The sequence below is a fragment of the Heptranchias perlo genome, chromosome 5 (genome assembly GCF_035084215.1).
Source record: "Heptranchias perlo isolate sHepPer1 chromosome 5, sHepPer1.hap1, whole genome shotgun sequence".
Taxonomy (NCBI): domain Eukaryota; kingdom Metazoa; phylum Chordata; class Chondrichthyes; order Hexanchiformes; family Hexanchidae; genus Heptranchias; species Heptranchias perlo.
Genome location: NC_090329.1, coordinates 58,939,011 through 58,960,003, shown reverse-complemented (window position 1 = coordinate 58,960,003; position 20,993 = coordinate 58,939,011). Strand labels below are relative to the sequence as shown.

The 20,993-nt window shown below is 41.5% G+C and overlaps 1 protein-coding gene across 1 annotated transcript in view; it reads right to left on the bottom strand.

Moving 5' to 3' along the window:
* ift172 (intraflagellar transport 172) overlaps positions 1 to 20,993 on the bottom strand; it is a 139,442-nt gene that overhangs the window by 49,336 nt on the left and 69,113 nt on the right. Inside the window, exons 26-31 of the mRNA XM_067984452.1 lie at positions 17,915 to 18,004; positions 16,266 to 16,363; positions 14,040 to 14,175; positions 10,992 to 11,108; positions 6,959 to 7,101; positions 571 to 664 (exon numbers count right to left, since the gene is read on the bottom strand). Of these exons, the coding sequence (XP_067840553.1) occupies positions 571 to 664; positions 6,959 to 7,101; positions 10,992 to 11,108; positions 14,040 to 14,175; positions 16,266 to 16,363; positions 17,915 to 18,004 (678 nt within the window). The remainder of the gene's footprint in view (positions 1 to 570; positions 665 to 6,958; positions 7,102 to 10,991; positions 11,109 to 14,039; positions 14,176 to 16,265; positions 16,364 to 17,914; positions 18,005 to 20,993) is intronic.

The window sequence follows — 20,993 nt, the reverse complement described above, 5'->3', positions numbered from 1 at the left end:
CTCTGGGGTAGAGAATTCCAAAAGATTCACAATCCTCTGAGTGAAGAAATTCCTCCTGATCTCAGTCTTAAATGGCTGACATCTTATCCTGCGACTATGCCCCCTAGTTCTAGACTCTCCAGCCATGGGAAACAACCTCTCAGCATCTACTCTGTCAAGCTCCCTCAGAATCTTATATGTTTCAATGAGATCACTTCTCATTCTTCTAAACTCCAGAGAGTATAGGCCCATTCTACTCACTATTATTTTCCTCTCACTAACAGCTATTAAGTTATAAGTGCATTCATCATAAACGACCCATGCCCATTTGCCAGTAAATATACATCCACAGCAACATCAAAAAACATGACAAAGTTAATAATTAGCATAAAGTGAAATATTTTTGCCCGAATTTTAGTTGCCAGAAATGACAATACACTACTGCAGCCATCTGATTTATTGCATTAGATCAAGTTGTATTATACCATATTACCATGTTGACCACTACACAAACACAATAAAAAATGGGATCCACATGAGCTGGTACAGCTGCAATTAGTTGAACATTCACAAAGGAAAGTAACCATTTACCTCATCTTCCAGATACATGGCATATTTGAGATGGATATCTGGGATTTTATTTTTCATAGACAACCGTGTCAATTCAAAAGCAAAGTCGAAAGAGCTGAAAGAGAATTTAACATACCGTAAGTGATTACTGGGTGTGTACTTTACTGGGAAAACTCTCCAGTGGCCAGAGTCATACCGAGCACAAAGGAAGATGGTAGTGGTCGTTGGAGGCCAATCATCTCAGCCCCAGGACACTGCTGCAGGAGTTCCTCAGGGCAGTGTCCTAGGCCCAACCATCTTCAGCTGCTTCATCAATGACCTTCCCACCATCATAAGGTCAGAAACGGGGATGTTCACTGATGATTGCACAGCGTTCAGTTCCATTCGCAACCCCTCAGATAATAAAGCAGTTCGTGCCCGCATGCAGCAAGACCTGGACAACATCCAGGCTTGGGCTCATAAGTGGTAAGTAACATTCGCGCCAGACAAATGCCAGGCAATGACCATCTCCAACAAGAGAGAGTCTAACCACCTCCCCTTGACATTCAACGGCATTACCATCGCCGAATTCCCCACCATCAACATCTTGAGGGTCACCATTGACCAGAAACTTAACTGGACCAGCTACATAAATACTGTGGCTACAAGAGCAGGTCAGAGGCTGGGTATTCTGCGGCGAGTGACTCACCTCCTGACTCCCCAAAGCCTTTCCACCATCTACAAGGCACAAGTCAGGAGTGTGATGGAATAATCTCCACTTGCCTGGATGAGTGCAGCTCCAAATACACTCAAGCAGCTCGACACCATCCAGGACAAAGCAGCTCGTTTGATTGGCACCCATCTACCACCCTAAACATTCACTCCCTTCACCACCGGTGCACCCTGTGGCTGCAATGTGTACCATCCACAGGATGCACTGCAGCAACTCGCCAAGGCTTCTTCGACAGCACCACCCAAACCCACGATCTCTACCACCTAGAAGGACAAGGGTAGCAGGTACATGGGAACAGCACCACCAACACGTTCCCCTCCAAGTCAAGCACCATCCCGACTTGGAAATATGTCGCCGTTCCTTCATCGTCGCTGGGTCAAAATCCTGGAACTCCCTACCTAACAGCATTGTGGGAGAACCTTCACCACTCGGACTGCAACGGTTCAAAAGGCGGCTCACCACCACCTTCTCAAGGGCAATTAGGGATGGGCAATAAATGCTGGCCTCGCCAGCGACGCCCACATCCCATGAACGAATATAAAAAATTTGTATGGTTTCTTGATCTTCTATAAAAAAATTTAATTGGAATAAATAAGTTTTATTCTGAAAATCCAAAAGCAGTAATTGTCCTCCACAGCCTCCATCTTCTCAAAAATATTTTCAGCGAACTTATGATACTATTCCACGTAAAGTCCATGAATTCCTTTATAGATTTTCCTTAAACTTATGTTATATTGATCTACTTCTACACCATAACATTCTGTTTAGATTTGCAAATCACTGGCATTCAATGTGATACTGAATGTTTGATCAGTTATCACACCCAAATCTTTTTTCTTGTTAGACCTCATTTAATAATATATTCTTCATTGGTTAATTATATTTGATATTAGAATATTTTTTAAAAATTGTATGTCATCATCTATTCACCATATCACTAAGTCTCTGGCTCTTCAATAATATCTGTCTCCTCATACTTGCCCGTACAACAAAGATAATTTACTTTCAACACGATCACTGATTTCATCAATAAACAAATTTGACAGCAAGGGACCTTGTACAAGTCCTGGAAGTCTTTCTATGCACATGAGTTTCACGTGAACATTCAGGAATGTTATCAAGTGAATACAGAGAAGGCATTTAATTGGGCTGAGTTTTGGAATCACAAGGAGATCATTCGACCAGTCATGTCTGTGCTAGCTCTCTGGGAGGGCTATCCACTTAATTCCATTTCCCATCCTTTCCCCATACCCTTTTAATTTTTTATAAAACATAGAATCCTATATGCTTTTTATTTACAAGTTTATTAACTTGTCTTCCCACTTCTAAAAAAAAATGTATGTACCTGAACTCTAACTCACTCTGCTCCTTTTAAAGTTTCACCATTTAGTGTATATTTCTTCTCCTTATCCTTCCTCTCAAAATGTATCACCTCTCATTTCTCCACATCAAATGTCACGTGACATCCACCCTGTTCTCTCAGCATAACATTACATGGCTATCACTCTCTCTTTCCCAACCAAACACCAGCCCAGAAACATACACCCAGGAGGCATTAGAAAGTGAGTCAGAGGGGATTACTCAGAGCTCCAAGTGAGCAGGAAGAGCTGCAGTGGAAAGTTGGGAGTCAGAAGTTCTTGAGCAGAGGGTCAGGAGATGTATTCCTTCTGGAAAGGGGCCTTGGGACATAGATCTCATTGGTCCTGCTTTTAAAAAGAGGGTGCGATGAAGAATGGACAGTGAACCATGTGTGAAAGTGGGTATACCAATTATCAAAATAAGATCACTTTGCTCCAACGTTTTAATTTTTGCTCCTATAAAGTTGGGTGTGCCCATCCAAGATAAGAAGGTTATCTGTTCTGCCAGCCAGAGGATAGCGCATGGCACAGGAAGGAAAGAGGGAAAGGGGAAATACATATTATTTTAAATGAAATTATTTAATATTGCCATCTGTACTAAGTACGTCAGCACAAGGGACGGAACTGATTGGTGAGTAGCTGGTGAGTGTTTTTTTTAAACTCTTTAGTTTATTTCTGTTGAGTTAGTAGTCTAATAAATAGAGGCATGGCAGGGCACCTCGGTCTCATCGAATGCACGTCCTGCGCCATGTGGGAAGTCCAGGACGCTTCCCGTGTCCTGGACGGTCACAGGTGCAGGAAGTGTCATCAGCTGGAGGAGCTCGAGCTCCGGGGTTTCAGAGCTTGAGCAACAGCTGGCGTCACTGCAGTGCATCCACGAGGCTGAGAGCTATGTGGATAGCACATTTCAGGAGCTGGTCACCCGACAGCTTAAGAGAGCACAGGCAGAGAGGGAATGGGTGACCACCAGACAGACAAGGAGGACCAGGTAGGTAGTTCAGGAGTCCCCTGAGTGCATCTTGCTCTCTGACCAGTATTCAGTTCTGAATACTGGTGAGGGAGAGGGTTCCTCTGGGGAGTGCAGCCAGAGCGAAGTCCACAGCACCATGGGTGGCTCAGCTGTACAGGGGAAGAGGAGGAAGGTCAGGAAAGCAATAGTGATAGGGGATTCTATAGTTAGGGGAACAGACAGGCGTTTCTACGGCCGCAGACGTGATTCCAGGATGGTATGTTGCCTCCCTGGTGCCAGGGTCAAGGATGTCACTGAGTGGCTGAAGAACATTCTGAAGAGGGAGGGTGAACAGGTGGAGGGTGAACAGGTAGAGGGCGTGGTCCATATTGGTACCAATGACATAGGTAGAAAAAGGGATGAGGTCCTGCAGGCAGATTTTAAGGAGTTAGGAAAGATTAATAAGCAAGACCTCAAAGGTAGTAATCTCCGGATTATTCCCAGTGCCACGCGCTAGCGAGAATAGAAATAGGAGGATAGAGCAGATGAATGCATGGCCGGAGAGATGGTGCAGGAGGGAGAGCTTTAGATTCCTGGAGCATTGGGACTGGTTCTGGGGAGGTGGGACCCGTACAAGCCAGACTGGTTGCACCTCAACAGGGCCCAAGCCAATATCCTCGCAGGGAGGTTTGCTGGTGCTATTGGGGAGGGTTTAAACCAGCTTGGCAGGGGGATGGGAACCGGAGCGTAGATTCAGGAGAGAAGCAGAACTGGAAATGGAAGATAAAAAATCAATAAACGAGTTTGGAAGGCAGAGGAAACAAAAGTTAGAAAGAGAGTTCAGCAGTGCTTAATGATATATATTTCAATGCAAGGAGTCTAGTGAATAAGGCAGATGAGCTGAGGGCACAGAAAGACACGTGGAAATATGATATCTTACCAATACTGAAACATGGCTTAAAGTGGGGCAGGAATGGCAGCTCAACGTTCCTGGTTACAGAGTTTCCAGATGAGATAGAGAGGGGGATAAAAAAGGAGGAGGGGTGGCAATATTGGTTAAAGAAACAATTACAGCTATGAGGAAGGATTATGTGTTAGAAGGAGCATCAAATGAGGTCATATGGGTTGAGCTAAAGAACAAAAGAAGGGGCAATCGCACTGCTGGGACCGCCAAACAGTCAGAGGGAGATAGAGGAAATATGTAGGCAAATTTCTAAGACGTGCAATAGCAATAGGGCAGCAATAGAAAGGGATTTCAACTACCCTAGTATTAACTAGGTCACAATCGGTGTAAAAGGTATAGAAGGCGCAGAATTCTTAAACTGCATTCAGGAGAACTTTTTTAGCCAGTACTAAGCAAGCCCAACAAGGTGGGGAGGTGGGGCACAGTTCTGGATTTAGTTTTAGGGAATGAAGCTGGGCAGGTGGAAGGAGCATCAGTGGGAGAGCATTTTGCTGGTAGTGATCATAATTCAGTCAGATTTAGCATAGTTACAGAAAAGGATAAAGATAGAACAGGAGTAAAAAGTTCTCAATTGGGGAAAGGCCAATTTTACTAAGCTGAGAAGTGATTTAACAAAAGTGGACTGGAAATAGCTACTTGAAGTTAAATTAGTGTCAGAGCAATGGGAGGCATTCAAGGGAAAGATAGTGAGGGTTCAGAACAAACATGTTCCCACAAAGAAAAAGGGTGGAACTCCCAAATCAAGAGCCCCCTGGATGACAAGGAGCATTCAGGGTAAGATACGGCTAAAAAGGGAAGCTCATGTCAGATACCGAGAGTTCAATACTGCAGAAAGCCTAGAGGAGTTTAGGACGTGCAGGGGTGAAATTAAAAAGGAAATTAGGAAAGCAAAGCGAGGGCATGAAAAAATACTGGCAAGTAAAATCAAGGAAAACCCAAAGATGTTTTATAAATACATAAAGAGCAAGAGAATAACTAAGGAAAGAATGGGGCCTATTAGAAACCAAAAAGGTAACTTATGTGTGGAGGCGGAAAATGTGGATATGGGTCTTAATGAATATGTTGCGTCTGTCTTCACAAAAGAGGGGATGACGCAGGGATTATAGTTAAGGAAGAGGAGTATGAAATATTGGATGGCATAAACATAGTGAGAGAGGAAGTATTAAAGGGTTTAGCATCTTTGAAAGTAGATAAATTGCAAGGCCAGGATGAATGTATCCCAGGCTGTTACGAGAAGCAGGAGAGGAAATAGCAGAGGCTCTGACCATCATTTTCCAATTCTCCCCGGCTACAGGTGTGGTGTCGGGGGGATTGGAGGACTGCTAACGTTGTACTGTTGTTTAAAAAGGCAGAGAGAGATAGACTGAATAATTATAGGCCAATCAATCTAACCTCGGTGGTGGGCAAATTATTGGAATCAATTCTGAGGGACAGCATAAATAGTCATTTAGAAAGCCACGGGTTAATCAAGGACAGTCAGTATGGATTTGTTAAGGGAAGGTCGTGTCTGATTAACTTGACTGAATTTTTTGAGGAGGCAACAAGGAGGGCCGATGAGAGTAACGTGTTTGATGTGGTTTACATGGATTTTAGCAAGGCTTTTGACAAGGTCCCACATGGCAGACTGGTCAGAAAAATAATAGCCCATGGGATCAATGGGAAAGTGGCAAGTTGGATCCAAAATTGGCTCAGTGGCAGGAAGCCAAAGGGTAATGGTAGATGGGTGTTTTTGCGACTGGAAGGCTGTTTCCAGTGGGGTTTCGCAGGGCTCAGTACTAGGTCCCTGCTTTTTGTGGTACATATTAATGATTTGGACTTGAATGTAGGGGGCATGATCAAGAAATTTGCAGATGATACAAAAAATGGCCACATGGTTGATAGTGAGGAGGAAAACTGTAGACTGCAGGAAGATATCAATGGGGTCAGGTGGGCAAAAAAGTGGCAAATGGAATTCAATCTGGAGAAATGTGAGGTGATGCATTAGGTAGGGCAAACAAGGCAAGGGAATACACAATAAATGGGAGGATACTGAGAGGTGTCGAGGAACAGAGGGACCTTGTAGTGCATGTCCACAGATCCCTGAAGGTAGTAGGACAGGTCGATCAGGTGGTTAAGAAGGCATACTAGATACTTTCCTTTATTAGCCGAGGCATAGAATATAAGAGGTTATGCTAGAACTGTATAAAACACTAGTGAGGCCACAGCTTGAGTACTGCGTACAGTTCTGGTCACCACATTAGGAAAGATGTGATTGCACTCGAGAGGGTACAGAGGAGATTTACAAAGATGTTGCCAGGGCTGGAGAATTTTAGCTATGAGAAAAGCTTGGATAGGCTGGGGTTGTTTTCTTTGGAACAAAGGAGGCTGAGGGGAGAATGTCCTCCTTCTGTGCCATAACTTTCTATGATTCTATAAGTATATCTCACCAGTTATCAGCTGCGTAATCAATTGCTGTTTCCAGAAGACCAAATTTATTCAGCAACTTAACTGCAGACTCTCCTCCCAGACTCTTAGCCCATAAGTAGGCCACCTGTTTATGGGCATTTGCACCGCCATGGGCTTTAGAAACCTATAAGAAATACAAGGGAGTTTTCTTAAATTCAAGTCTTTTGAATTGTAACTACACAAATTTTAACAAAAATAATAGATTTGACTATTGATGTAGCATTTGCTTTGATACATTAATGCAATAAAACAAATGTGATGTCAAACTTTTTACGATGTGCGATAACATTTTGACCTACTTCTTTCTGTCCATCATCACTTCCACATGACCTTTTTGTTAAACCATCTGTTTTTGTTAAGTGTGCAGTACAACATGCATTTGCTGCACAACTGGCTCCTCAATTTTGTCACCTGTTCAATCAGCTTTCAATCAATATATTTGATAATGCCATTCCTGCTCAAAATAAAATATCAGATTGCCTACCTTAGGTATTCTTCCAGTTTTGAATGAAGCTCGACCACATACAAATAGGAATTGCTGCTTTCTCATATAGGAAAATCATTTAGGGACACTAAGTGGACATTTTTCATTTTGGTGCTTCTAGCACACAATGAGATGCATATCAGGAAATTGTTCACCCCAGCCAGTGATTTTCTGTCCATTAATTTCAATGAAGGGAAAAGCATGGGCTAGGGTGCGCAATTTCCTGACATGCACTCCAGTGAATGCCAGGAATGCTAAAACAAAACATCTGCCCTACTATCCCCTTAAAAATGTCATACCATGTGTGGTTACCTTCCTCCACTCTGAATGTTTGTAGGAGGCCTTCTCGCTTGTGCCCATCATTTTTCGACTCCATGTAAGAGCAAGAGCACTGAGACTTACACACTAAAGAACAACAACTCTAAATCAATAACTGATCAAAATGAGAAACAAAGATGGCAGTCCTGAAGTATGTGGCCAGGAGGAAAACGAAATGAATATAACTAACTAGAGAAGCCATCACACCATGCTGGAGACTCGTCTTCTGTGGTGATGCACGTGGGGAATGAGTATGAAGTGTAGTTTGTGGGTTTAGTGGAGTTAAGAGGACAGGAGGCAGCAAGGGGAAAGGTATGGTTAGAGGCTGGGGTCAGGGGGAAAGAAGAGCAGGGTTAGAGGTAGAGGGAAGGAGAAGGTAGAGGAGGGTAAAAAGGGGTAGAGTGGGGGAGGGGAAAAGTAGAGCACACTTAGAGGCCCGGAGGAAAGGTGGAGCATAATAACAGGCCAGAGGGAAGGGGGGTTGAAAATCAGGCAACGCTAGAGTGGGAGAGGAGAGGGTGGGGTGAAAGTGGGTCAGGAAAAAGGGGGGGGGGCAGGGAAAGAGAAAGATGGAGAGGGGAAGGTGGAGGAGGAGCAGGAAGGACAGCAGAGGGGAAGAAGGCAGAAGAAAAAAAGAGAAAAAGGTGGGGAAAGGAGGAAGGGGATGGGGAGAGAAGGGGATGGGGAAAGGATAGACAGGGAGGAAGGTGTGGGGGAAAGAGGGCAAGGGGGTAGCAGAGAGGAGGGAGGAGAGAATAAAAGCAAGTGGGAATAAGGATAGTAGTAACGGGGCAAAGTGAGAGGAGGACATTGAAGCTGAATAAGGATTAATGGAGAATTTATTTTTATATAAAAATCTTGATTATTTAAAAATATATAAATATGTATTAGATATAAAAAAACACAAGGGTTTATATAAATTATTACTTTTCTTGGTCAGAGCAGCCAACTGGCAGAGGTGAGAGAGATAGTGGTTGCAGGCCGATAGGGGCAGAGCTAGACTGGGGCAGCAACAGATCAGTGAGGAAGAGCAGCAGGGCCAGAGGCCCTATCAACCTTACAACAACTGGGCCAGGGCAGGGAACCTCCAGAGAAGCCCACCGAAGCGGCAATGGTGCAGTAGACAACTTTGGGGTTGGAGCTGTGAAACTACAGGGAAGCGGGAAAGCTGCGGGAAGACTAGACAAAGTGGGAATTTGAGGAGAAAGACACACCCAAAGGGAAACTCCAAAAGGACTGGCAAGAGAAACAGCAAGGCTGGGGAGGTACTGGTTGAGAGTGTTGAAGAGCCTGGGAAGGAAGCAGGCAGGCTCCTCTCTAGAGAGTGAGGCTTAAGAGGAGAAAACATGAAACCAGAGGATAGGTGGCTAAAGACTATGGAGATATAGAAATGGGAAAAGGAAAATCAAAAGATTTACATTTAAAAATCAAAACAAAAAGTTAAAAAATGCAGAGATAAAAACACAGATGGAGGATCTAATTAAACAGGAGAAATAAAAATTGCTCTTCCCACCATTAGTAGCTGAACATTTGGATAAACATAATTTAATAGGACAAAGTCAGCATGGCTTTACGAAGGGGAAGTCATGTCTGACAAATTTGCTTGAGTTCGTTGAGGACATAACGTACAGGGTGGATAAAGGGGAACCAGTGGACGTAGTGTATTTAGACTTCCAGAAGGCATTCGACAAGGTGCCACATAAAAGATTATTGCTCAAGATAAAGAATCACTGGATTGGGGGTAATATTCTGGCATGGGTGGAGGATTGGTTATCTAACAGGAAGCAGAGAGTTGGGATAAATGGTTCATTCTCGGACTGGCAACCAGTAGCCAGTGGTGTTCCGCAGGGGTCGGTGCTGGGTCCCCAACTCTTTACAATCTATATTAACGATTTGGAGGAGGGGACCGAGTGTAACATATCAAAGTTTGCAGATGATACAAAGGTGGGAGGGAAAGTAGAGAGTGAGGAGGATATAAAAAACCTACAGGGGGATATAGACAGGCTGGGTGAGTGGGTGGAGATTTGGCAGATGCAATACAATATTGGAAAATGTGAGGTTATCTTAATGGCGAGAAACTGGAAAGTACTGCAGTACAAAGGGATCTGGGGGTCCTAGTTCAAGAAAATCAAAAAGATAGTATGCAGGTGCAACAGGTGATCAAGAAGGCCAACGGAATGTTGGCGTTTATTGCTAGGGGGATAGAATATAAAAACAGGGAGGTATTGCTGCAATTATATAAGGTATTGGTGAGACCGCACCTGGAATACTGCATACAGTTTTGGTGTCCATACTTCAGAAAAGACATACTTGCTCTCGAGGCAGTACAAAGGAGGTTCACTCGGTTAATCCTGTGGATGAGGGGGCGGACATATGAGGAGAGGTTGAGTAGATTGGGACTCTACTCATTGGAGTTCAGAAGAATGAGAGGCGATCTTATTGAAACATATAAGATTGTGAAGGGGCTTGATCGGGTGGATGCGGTAAGGATGTTCCCAAGGATGGGTGAAACTAGAACTAGGGGGCATAATCTTAGAATAAGGGGCTGCTCTTTCAAAACTGAGATGAGGAGAAACTTCTTCACTCAGAGGGTAGTAGGTCTGTGGAATTTGCTGCCCCAGGAAGCTGTGGAAGCTACATCATTGAATAAATTTAAAACAGAAATAGACATTTCCTAGAAGTAAAGGGAATTAGGGGTTACGGGGAGCGGGCAGGAAATTGGACATGAATTTAGATTTAAGGTTAGGATCAGATCAGCCATGATCTTATTGAATGCTGGAGCAGGCTCGAGGGGCCGATTGGCCTACTCCTGCTCCTATTTCTTATGTTCTTATGTTCTTATTAATGGCCAGAGCCTGCAAATCTTTTTTTTTAAAAAGAGGAATTTCACAGCACCACAAGAGGATTTTGAAAGCCAAATCATCATCCAAAACTTTCCTCAAGTGCAAACCTGGGAAAGTCCTATTATAGTGCCACCTACAGATGTCACAGGCAGGTGTGGACACTCTTAAAATTGAAAACCCCATAGGATCCATTCACTTAGGGGGAAATGCAACAGACATATTGATTTTATTAATATGTAGCTGCTATAATAAAATCTAATGATTGTTTAGTTTGATGGGTTTGGGCATATCCTTTGTAAACAAAGGGCTTCCTATCAATTACAAATTGAATATAAGTATGTGTAGAATAGAGCAAGTAGATCTTCTTACCCGATATGCTTCATCCCACATGTCATTGACTCGGTACATGTTCACTATTGCCTTCCATTCTTTCGCTTCCAAATAATGATACTCAGCTTCTCGAAAACGGCCTTCACTTTCCAGTTCCTACAGCAACACAAAAACAGCTAATAAGTGGACAACTATGCACCTGAGTTAGATAAATATTAAAATTGAACTCAGGATTTTTTTTGAGTTTCTTTGTATCACTGCATCTGCAATGGCATTGATATGAGTCAGTGACTGCCTAAAGCATACATCTGTGGACTAGATCTTTATAACACAATCTTTTACAGACACTTCATATATATAAATATATCTGCAGTATTTGTAGTACAGTCAACCAGTTGAAAGTAATGTAGGAGATCTGAATGTTTATAAAGATGCTATAGCAAAACTATAAATATATGTTGAGGCTAAAAACATTGGTCGCAATTCAGGTTAAAATCAAGAGACCAAATGCAAGTGATAGATAGAAATGCATTATCATTATTAAAACTTAATTGAAGCCAACTAAGTAAATCCAAGAGTAATTAACTTTAGTATGAAATTTCAGTTGAGAAAAATAATATGTCCACACTGTCAATCCATGTAGCATCAAGATTAGATTAAATACACCAAATTGTATTCATAAATGTTGTTTCAAAATCACTGAAAATGTGAATTCCTTTCTTTTAAAAATACGAGGTAAAATATTTTAAACAACTCATCCTCATACTGCATTTTACACATTATAGTTATCACTGCCTTATACAATATACTTTAGCACCCTACTGTATTACATCTTTGCAGTGAGCCAGCACTACCACATAGAATCATAGAAAAGTTACAGCACGGAAGGAGGCCTTTCGGCCCATTGAGTCCGCGCTGGCTCTATGCAAGAGCAATCCAGCTAGTCCCACTCCCCCACCCTATCCCCGTAGCCCTGCAAACGTTTTCCTTTCAAGTATTTATCCAGTTCCCTTTTGAAGGCCATGACTGAATCTGCTTCCGCCACCACCTCGAGCAGTGTATTCCAGATCCCAACCACTCGATGTGTAAAAAAGTTTTTCCTCATGTCATCTTTGGTTCATTTGCCAAACACCTTAAATCCTCTGGTTCTTGACCCTTCCACCAATGAGAACATTTTCTCTCTATCTACTCTGTCCAGACCCTTCATGATTTTGAATACCTCTATCAAATCTCCTCACAACCTTCTCTGTTCCAAGGAGAACAACCCCAGCTTCTCCAGTCTATCCACGTAGCTAAAGTCTCTCATCCCTGGAATCATTCTAGTAAATCTCTTCTGCATCCTAAGACCTTCACATCTTTCCTAAAGTGCGGTGCCCAGAACTGGCCGACCTAGTGTTTTATAAAGGTTCATCATGACTTCCATACTTTTGCACTCTATGCCTCTATTTATAAAGCCCAGGATCCCGTATGCTTTTTTAACCGCTTTCTCAACCTGCCCTGCCACCTTCAGTGATTTGTGCACATATACCTGCAGATCTGTCTGTTCCTGTACCCCTTTTAGAGTTGTGCCCTCTAGTTTATATTGCCTCTCCTGGTTCTTCCTACCGAAATGTATCACTTTGCATTTTTCTGCGTTAAATTTCATCTGCCATGTGCCCGCCCATGACACCAGCCTTTCTATATCCTCTTGAAGTCTTTCACTATCCTTCTCACTGTTTACTACCCTTCCAAGTTTTGTGTCATCTGCAAATTTGGAAATTGTGCCCTGTACACCCAAGTCCAAGTCATTAATATATATCAAGAAAAGCAGTGGTACCAGCACCGACCCCTGGGGAACACCACTGTGCACCTCACTCCAGTCTGAAAAACAACTGTTTACCATTACACTCTGTTTCCTGTCACTTAGCCAATTCTGTATCCACGATGCTACTGCCCCCTTTATTCCATGGGTCGCAATCTTAATGATAAGCTTACCATGTGGCACTTTATCAAACGCCTTTTGAAAGTCCATATACACATCAACTCCATTGCCCTCATCTACCCTCTCTGTTACCTCATTAAAACTCTCTCAGGTTAGTTAAACATGATTTGCCTTTCACAAATCTGTGCTGGCTTTCCCTAATCAATCTACACTCCTCCAAGTGACTGTTAATTCTGTCCCGAATTATCGTTTCTAAAAGTTTCCCCACCATTGAGGTTAAACTGACTGGCCTGTAGTTGCTAGGTTTATCCTTACACCATTTTTTGAACAAGGGTGTAACATTTGCAATTCTCCAGTCCTCTGGCACCACCCCCGTATCAACGGATGTTCGGAAGATTATGGTCAGTACCTCCACAATTTCCACCCTTACTTCCCCCAGCAACCTAAGATGCATCCCATCCGGACCGGGTGACTTATCTACTTTAAGCACAGCTAGCCTTTCAAGTACCTCCTCTTCATCAATTTTTAGCCCATCCAGTATCTCAACTATATCTTCCTTTACTGAGACCCTGGCAGGATCTTCTCCCTTGGTAAAGACAGATGCAAAGTACTCATTTAGTACCTCAGCCATCCCCTCTGCCTCCATAAGTAGGTGATCTTTGTGGTCCCTAATTGCACTCCCCCCTTACTACTCGTTTATTGTTTACATGCCTGTGGAAGACTTCTGGATTCCCTTTTATGTTGGTTGCCGGTCTATTCTCATACTGTCTCTTTGCCCCTCTTATTTCCTTTTTCACTTCCCCTCTGAACTTTCTATATTCAGCCTGGTTCTCACTTGTGTTATCAACCTGATATCTGTCATATGCCCCTTTTTTCCGTTTCATCTTACTCACTATCTCTTTTGTTATCTAGGGACCTCTGGCTTTAGTTGACCTACCTTTCTCCCTCGTGGGAATGTGCCTAGACTGTACCCGAACCATCTCCTCTTTAAAGGCCGCCCACTGTTCAATTACAGTTTTGCCTGCCAATCTTTGATTCCAATTTACCCGGGCCAGATCTGTTCTCATCCTATTGAAATTGGCCCTCCTCCAATTGAGTATTTTTACTATATTATTGAAAGATAAACCTGGAACATAGTGAACCTGCGTTAATTCACTATCCGCTACCTTTGCAAGATGAAGGTGGGTGTCTGTGAGTAGGTCCTTATGATATTTTGCCACAAGGCGAATCATGTCATCGTACATTTTAAGCTTCTTATACATTGTGATCGCTAAATCAGGTTCATCCACTGTAGTATACAACCTGCAGCAAAATCAAAGTGTCATTATTCAACATCATAAGAACATAAACAGCTTACAAATAAATTGATCAATCTGCTCTTATTAGCACAGAGCATCAGATGTAAATGCAATAATCTTTGAACTACACTACAGTATAGTGGTTAAACTGCCTTTTACATTCTCCTCTAATTGCAGTAATCAAACCCTATGATGTCCAACATTGTATATATACCTGGAAAAGAGAACGAGAATCTTTCCTCTGTGCACTGTGTGTAGCAAAATTTTAAATACCTTTGTAAAGAAGGCATTAACAATTTAACTATACATAGTATGAAAGAAAGCTTCCCCGAGGATGTGTTTTTTTTCAGTTCTCAGCCAGTACATTCATTGGTACACCTCAAGGAAATACAATGCACTATCCAAATACACATCCTGTGACCTTCAAACATAGAGGAGCATTGGGAATGGATACCACATATCATTCTGCAGCCCAACTACCCACTCTCACAGTTGAAAGGATTTCTCTGTGAGGGCAACAGATAATAAACTGGACTTAAAACATGATTAGAAAGTAAAACATTTCAGGGTGGTTTTGGTGGAAACATAAACAACTACATACTAAACAGTAACCTCTAACTAAATCCATACTGTTAAGTCCATTCAAAAATAGTGGTGAAAACTTTATTTAAAGAAGAGATTTTGCAAATCAAAGGTAGTGTATATATACAATATACTAGGGACCATGATTTTTTCAAAAAAGAAACTTGTGTTATAATCAAAACTCCCTCACAAACAGTAGGTATATGTTCAGCACTACAAAGTGATTTATTTTATTCAAACCACCTGTCCTTAGTGTGGATCTTCTGGGCATTATTTTCTTAAATGAAAATCACAAGATCTGTTAAAGATTAAAAGTTCACATCAGTGGTAGTTGAGAATTCTTAAACCACATTTGAAAAAAAGATATTCAGAAAAGGATGCTTTGAGAAAGTGACAGATATGGTGGATGGGGGAAATGCAGTGGATGGGGTTTACATGGACTGCCAGAAAGCATTTGACAAGGTACTTCACAGGAGACTACTGGAGATGATTAAGGGTTATGGATTAGGTGGAGTGTGGCAAATTGGATTTAAGAGGTTAGAAGAGAGGGAACAGAGAGTAGGAGTTAAGAGCAGTTTCTCAGAATGGTTGTAAGTGGGTAGCAGTATCTTACAAGGTTCTATTCTGGGCCTGTTTCTGTTTACTGTGTACATCAATTATTTGAATATCGGGCTAGAGGGAGTGGTGTCCACATAATGCAGATGATAGTGAAATGGGAGGTAATAATTATACTTTGAATGGGGGGAGGCTGGTGTTGCACTAAAGCAGAGAGATTTGTGGGTTCAGGTTTACAAGACATTAAAAGCAGCACCTCAACTGGATAAGACCATTGCAAAAAAAAACTAATGGAATTCTGAATTTTATGGCAAGAGGTATAGAATATAAAAGTCGAGAGTAATGGTGAATCTATATAAAACTTTATCAAGACCACAATTGAAGTAGTGTGCGCAGATTTGGACTCCATACTATAGGAAGGATATTGAGGCAATAGAGAGAGTACAGTGCAAACTCACTAGGATGCTGCTTGGTATGAGGAAATACACATATTAAGACAGACTTGAAAAATTGTTTTCATTCAAACAGATGGGAATACAGGTGCTTTGATAGAGGTACATAAAATCATGAAAGGATGGGACAATGTAGACAGCAATATATCATTTCCAGTGGCTAAAGGGCCCAGAATAAGGGGACATTGATGCAAGATTAAATGTAAGAGATTTAGGACAGAAAAACTTTCTTTTTTTTACACAGAGGGTTGTGAGGCTGTGGAATGTACATGTGGAGTTAGTGACTGAAGAAGAATCCATGTCAATCTTTAAGAATAGGTTAGATAGATAGTTGAAGGAAAGAGAGATAAAGGGATATGTGAACAGGGCGGGCACATGGGATTACGATTATTGCTTGTGTGGAGGATAAACACCAACATGGATTGCTTGGGCCAAACAGCTTGTTTCCATGTTGTAATTTCTATCTAATTCCATAATGCCAACAGCATAATATTCAGCATGTCACCTTTCAGCTTCCTTGTATTTTCCTTTCTTTTCAAGTTCTTGTGCTTGATTAATATACAAAACAGCCACTTCTTCATGCTTCATGCACTTCATAGCCAACTACAATAGATCCACAAGAAAAGTACTGCTTTAGAATTATAACTGTGAGTTACAAAATTAGTGAGGCATTGAACACGGTTCTACTCCAAAGCTAGTAAACAGTGCACTGCTGTTGTATATAATGGATTTATTTTGTATAATAAGCTTTTGTTAGCATAAATCAAATGTCCGGGAGCGAGCTAAATTGGACATAAACAGCTCGACAGTAAAAGTACTAAAATAGCACATTCTAATAATGAGAGAATTTGAATGTCCAGACCCCTATGGTTCAGTATTTTAATATGTAGATATTTTTACAACTGCGGTGGAACGGATAATCTAAAGGTGAATAGACGACTGAAAATTTGCTGTGTAGATCAATCATGAGATGAAAATTCTAACAGTGACATAAAATTTTAATGTCACTCAATACTGTCATCTCGGCAGCAAAGTCAGGGAGTGTGGAAGTCGCGGAGTGCAGAACTCAGCATTGGACATCAATGTGATAAATAAAGCATATGTTAAAATATTTAAAAAAACAATAACTTGGGGCCAAAACACCATGACGGGGGACGTGGCACATCCCAATGCAAATGTCGGGATGTGCCCCCTGGGACCTCCGTCGCTAAGCCCAACAAATTTTGAAGGGTCAGGAGAAGGTCCATTAATCAGCATGCCAATGGTGGGTAAAGAAACATTAGCAGCCCCCTATCCTACCAGACTACGTTGCACTTCAACCTGTGTTTTTTTTTAATTTGTTCATGGGATGTGGGTATCGCTGGCAAGGCCAGCATTTATTGCCCATCCCTAATTGCCCTTGAGAAGGTGGTGGTGAGCCGCCTTCTTGAACCGCTGCAGTCCGTGTGGTGAAGGTTCTCCCACAGTGCTGTTAGGAAGGGAGTTCCAGGATTTTGACCCAGCAAAGATGAAGGAATGGCAATATATTTCCAAGTCGGGATGGCGTGTGACTTGGAGGGGAACGTGCAGGTGGTGTTGTTCCCATGTGCCTGCTGCCATTGTCCTTCTAGGTGGTAGAGGTCGCGGGTTTAGGAGGTGCTGTCGAAGAAGCCTTAGCAAGTTGCTGCGGTGCATCCTGTGGATGGTACACACTGCAGTCACGGTGCGCCAGTGCGAAGGGAGTGAATGTTTAGGATGGTGGATGGGGTGCCAATCAAGCGGGCTGCTTAGTCCTGGATGGTGTTGAGCATCTTGAGTGTCAATGGAGCTGCACTCATCCAGGCAAGTGGAGAGTATTCCATCGCACTCCCGATTTGTGCCTTGTAGATGGTGGAAAAGCTTTGGGGAGTCACGAGGTGAGTCATTCGCCGCAGAATACCCAGCCTCTGACCTGCTCTTGTAGCCACAGTATTTATGTGGCAGGTCCATTTAAGTTTCTGGTCAATGGTGACCCCCAGGATGTTGATGGTGGGGCTTCGGCGATGGTAATGCCGTTGAATGTCATGGGGAGGTGGTTAGACCAGGGGTGTCCAAGGGGTGAATGTGCAGTGTGTACTAACTGTGGAAGAATACTTCTTAAAGATTTCAATTTTTAATCACAATTCAACACTGAACCTTGTGGGCCTGCTCCCAACTTCCCACTTGTTTGTACATGTCAATGGCATCCTTGATTCGGTCAGCTTTAATGTACATCCTTTCTGCAGTCTAAAGATAAAAAGAAAAATAGGTCGATTCAAGTTACTCAACCATAAAATACATAAACCTCTTCAATAATTCAGTACTCTTATGTAAAACGTAAATACATTCGTGAGATATATTTACATTTGATTTTAAGGTGATGCGTTTTCACTTTGATATAAAAAAGATTTATACATGTCTGCATTTGTCACCATGAAGGTGCTCTTTCAAATTGTAAAATTACACTGTGTGTAGTAGCCTAAAATAGTTATAGGTAGATATATAGTATATGCAATTTAAAAAATCAAATAAATGCTCAATTACTTTTTCTGTTCAATTAATGAAACAAAACCACAAAATGACCCTGCTGTCAAATATGACCACAAAATTTCCACCCTGCAAATTTCCTACAGTTAATATTCTTCAACAAAACAAAATTGCAATACAACACAAAAGCCTCCAGACCCAGACCTGCTAGCTGTTCCACTAGAAACTAAGCACCACTAGCTGCAAGATAATGGCTCTCCCTGTTTTGCTGGCATGCAGCCCTTCCCACAACAGATATATGGACAAAACTAATCGTTGTGGGACACATGCAAATCAGAATGAGTGATACTTGATCTCCACCTAGAACGGATTAAGTGACAGACAGACTGATGATCCTTTCTGGAGGCCCAAAACCTAAGTTGCTGCTCCCTTTAAATACCCAACCCATTTTTTGGGAGGAGGAAACAAGTCAACAGCAGCTACCTTCCTGAAGCCAGGCAAGAACTGCATGCAAATAATATGTACAACATTCCAATTTTTTTTATAATTGTAAACTTAAGAAAAATAAAAACACAAAAAAGCACAACCTCAAAAAGTAAAATTCACAAAAGGTACTTATATAAAAATATTTGATGGCAAATAACATAAAACCATGTTTTTATACTCTTAAGGAATAATTACATAATGTAATTTTAATGCATGCAAGTTAGGAGATAAGTCTCACTTGTGTGATAAATATGTGGTCACATAGCTCCTGTCAAGGATCCTCTATGTATTTTGTGAACTCGGGGATTATTTTTCAGATTCACAAAATTCTTTGGTTTACACCAACATACCCTGGGGAGGGGCAGTTGCAGGTAGTGGGCTCATGCTTCTTCATGAAAAAGAATATAAACTTTTTTTCTGCTTTGACATGATTTATGTTACCATGTCATGTCTTCACATTGAAACAGCAAAAAGGTTAACTGATCATTTTTCATGAAATTCGCGCCCCTTAAAACTAAATAAATTTGAAGTAAACTGTCCTACTAAAAGCAGCCATTAGTGGGATCACGTTTCACAGAATGGTATTCCAACCCTTTATAATGTCAATATTTAAGATTACGACATCACATAATTCATATGATAACTACAAGATTATTTTCCCATAAGACTACACGAGAAAACAATTGGCTTGCAGCGTTACCACACACAGATTCAAGCAAGCAATTCAGATGTCACAAATGGTGAGAGCAAAGTTCGAATAGTTTATCAACAATAGCAAAACATTTAAAATGAAATAGGTGGGGGAAGAGCAAGGGGAAATCTGATCTCTGATGATACTAATTGCAGGTTAGAAGGTAGTCAACAGGTGGGCACAAACACAGAAATTCAGAGACATACATGATCAGGAAAAAGCATACTCTGGGTCACAAAAGGAAACATGATTACTGGAAGGATTGGAAACAAAATGACAGAACTGAAGATTGTTGTCGAAGCAGGGAACTGTGATGTAGTGTAGAATATCAGAAACATGGTTAAATCCAGAGGATGGTAATGAATATAACATTCAGGGATATTGAGTATTCAGAAAACATAGATTGGACAGAAAGGAAGGTGATGCAGCATTATGGCAGGGATACCTAGGAGATAAATGTAGTTGATTCTGTGGGAGGTAGAAAGCTACATAATAAGCTAATCTATTAAATAGCTCTAATGTGAAAAAATACAAGCTAACATAAAGGAGTATACTACAGACCATCAAGTCAGTTTAAGAAGAAAGATAATTTGCTCTATTAAAAGATAGGAAGGGTATGTGAGAACAGGAAAGTAATTTTTAAATAGGTGACTTCAATCAAAAAAATATAAATTGGGAAACCCAAGTGGTTTACAGTCAGAGTTGGTAAATATAATACATGATTGCTTCATGATTTAGTGCTTCACAGGTCACAAGAGGCAGTGCTCAACTTGACCTGATATTCATAAGTGATCCAGACAAAGTACAGAGGACAGCAATCACAGAATATCCAAGTATGATCTGGATTTCAAAAATACCGAAGACCAGGAAACGAATAAACTCAAAGAAATGAAGGAACAACTTAAGCAAACTGATTGAAGGTGGTTGTTCGACAACACTTCAGTAGGAGCCAAATGGAACACCAATAAGGTATAATGTTGAGCATGCAGAATAAATACGTACTTAGCATCAGCAAGCTCCGGCTAACAGTACATCTAAATGGATTAGCAAATAAATCTAAAATAAAGAGGAAAACTGACCTCGACAAATCTCAGGGAGAAAGGGGCAGGTGTTCATTGGGATGAATATTGGAGCATGCAGAAACAAGTTAAAAGGATGAGGAAAGGGGCATAGCTGGAGGCAAAATGCAAATTGAGAAATTCTTTCATCACTTCAACAGTAGGAGGGTAGTCAACGAACAGGTGAGAACCATAAAAGATGCAAACAGACTTGAAACAGAGGATGAGTACAATAGTAAATATTCTGAATGATTGCAATCATCATGAGCAACATCCCCTCCCCAAACAGAGATGATCTAGACAAAATTATGATGTGGAGATGCCGGTGATGGACTGGGGTTGACAATTGTAAACAATTTTACAACACCAAGTTATAGTCCAACAATTTTTATTTGAAATCTACAAGCTTTTGGAGGCTTCCTCCTTCCTCAGGTAAATGTCAAGAGCTCCTTGAAGCCTACGCATTTATACATATAGAACAATACATGGTGTTTACAGACTGCCCCTGCAACTG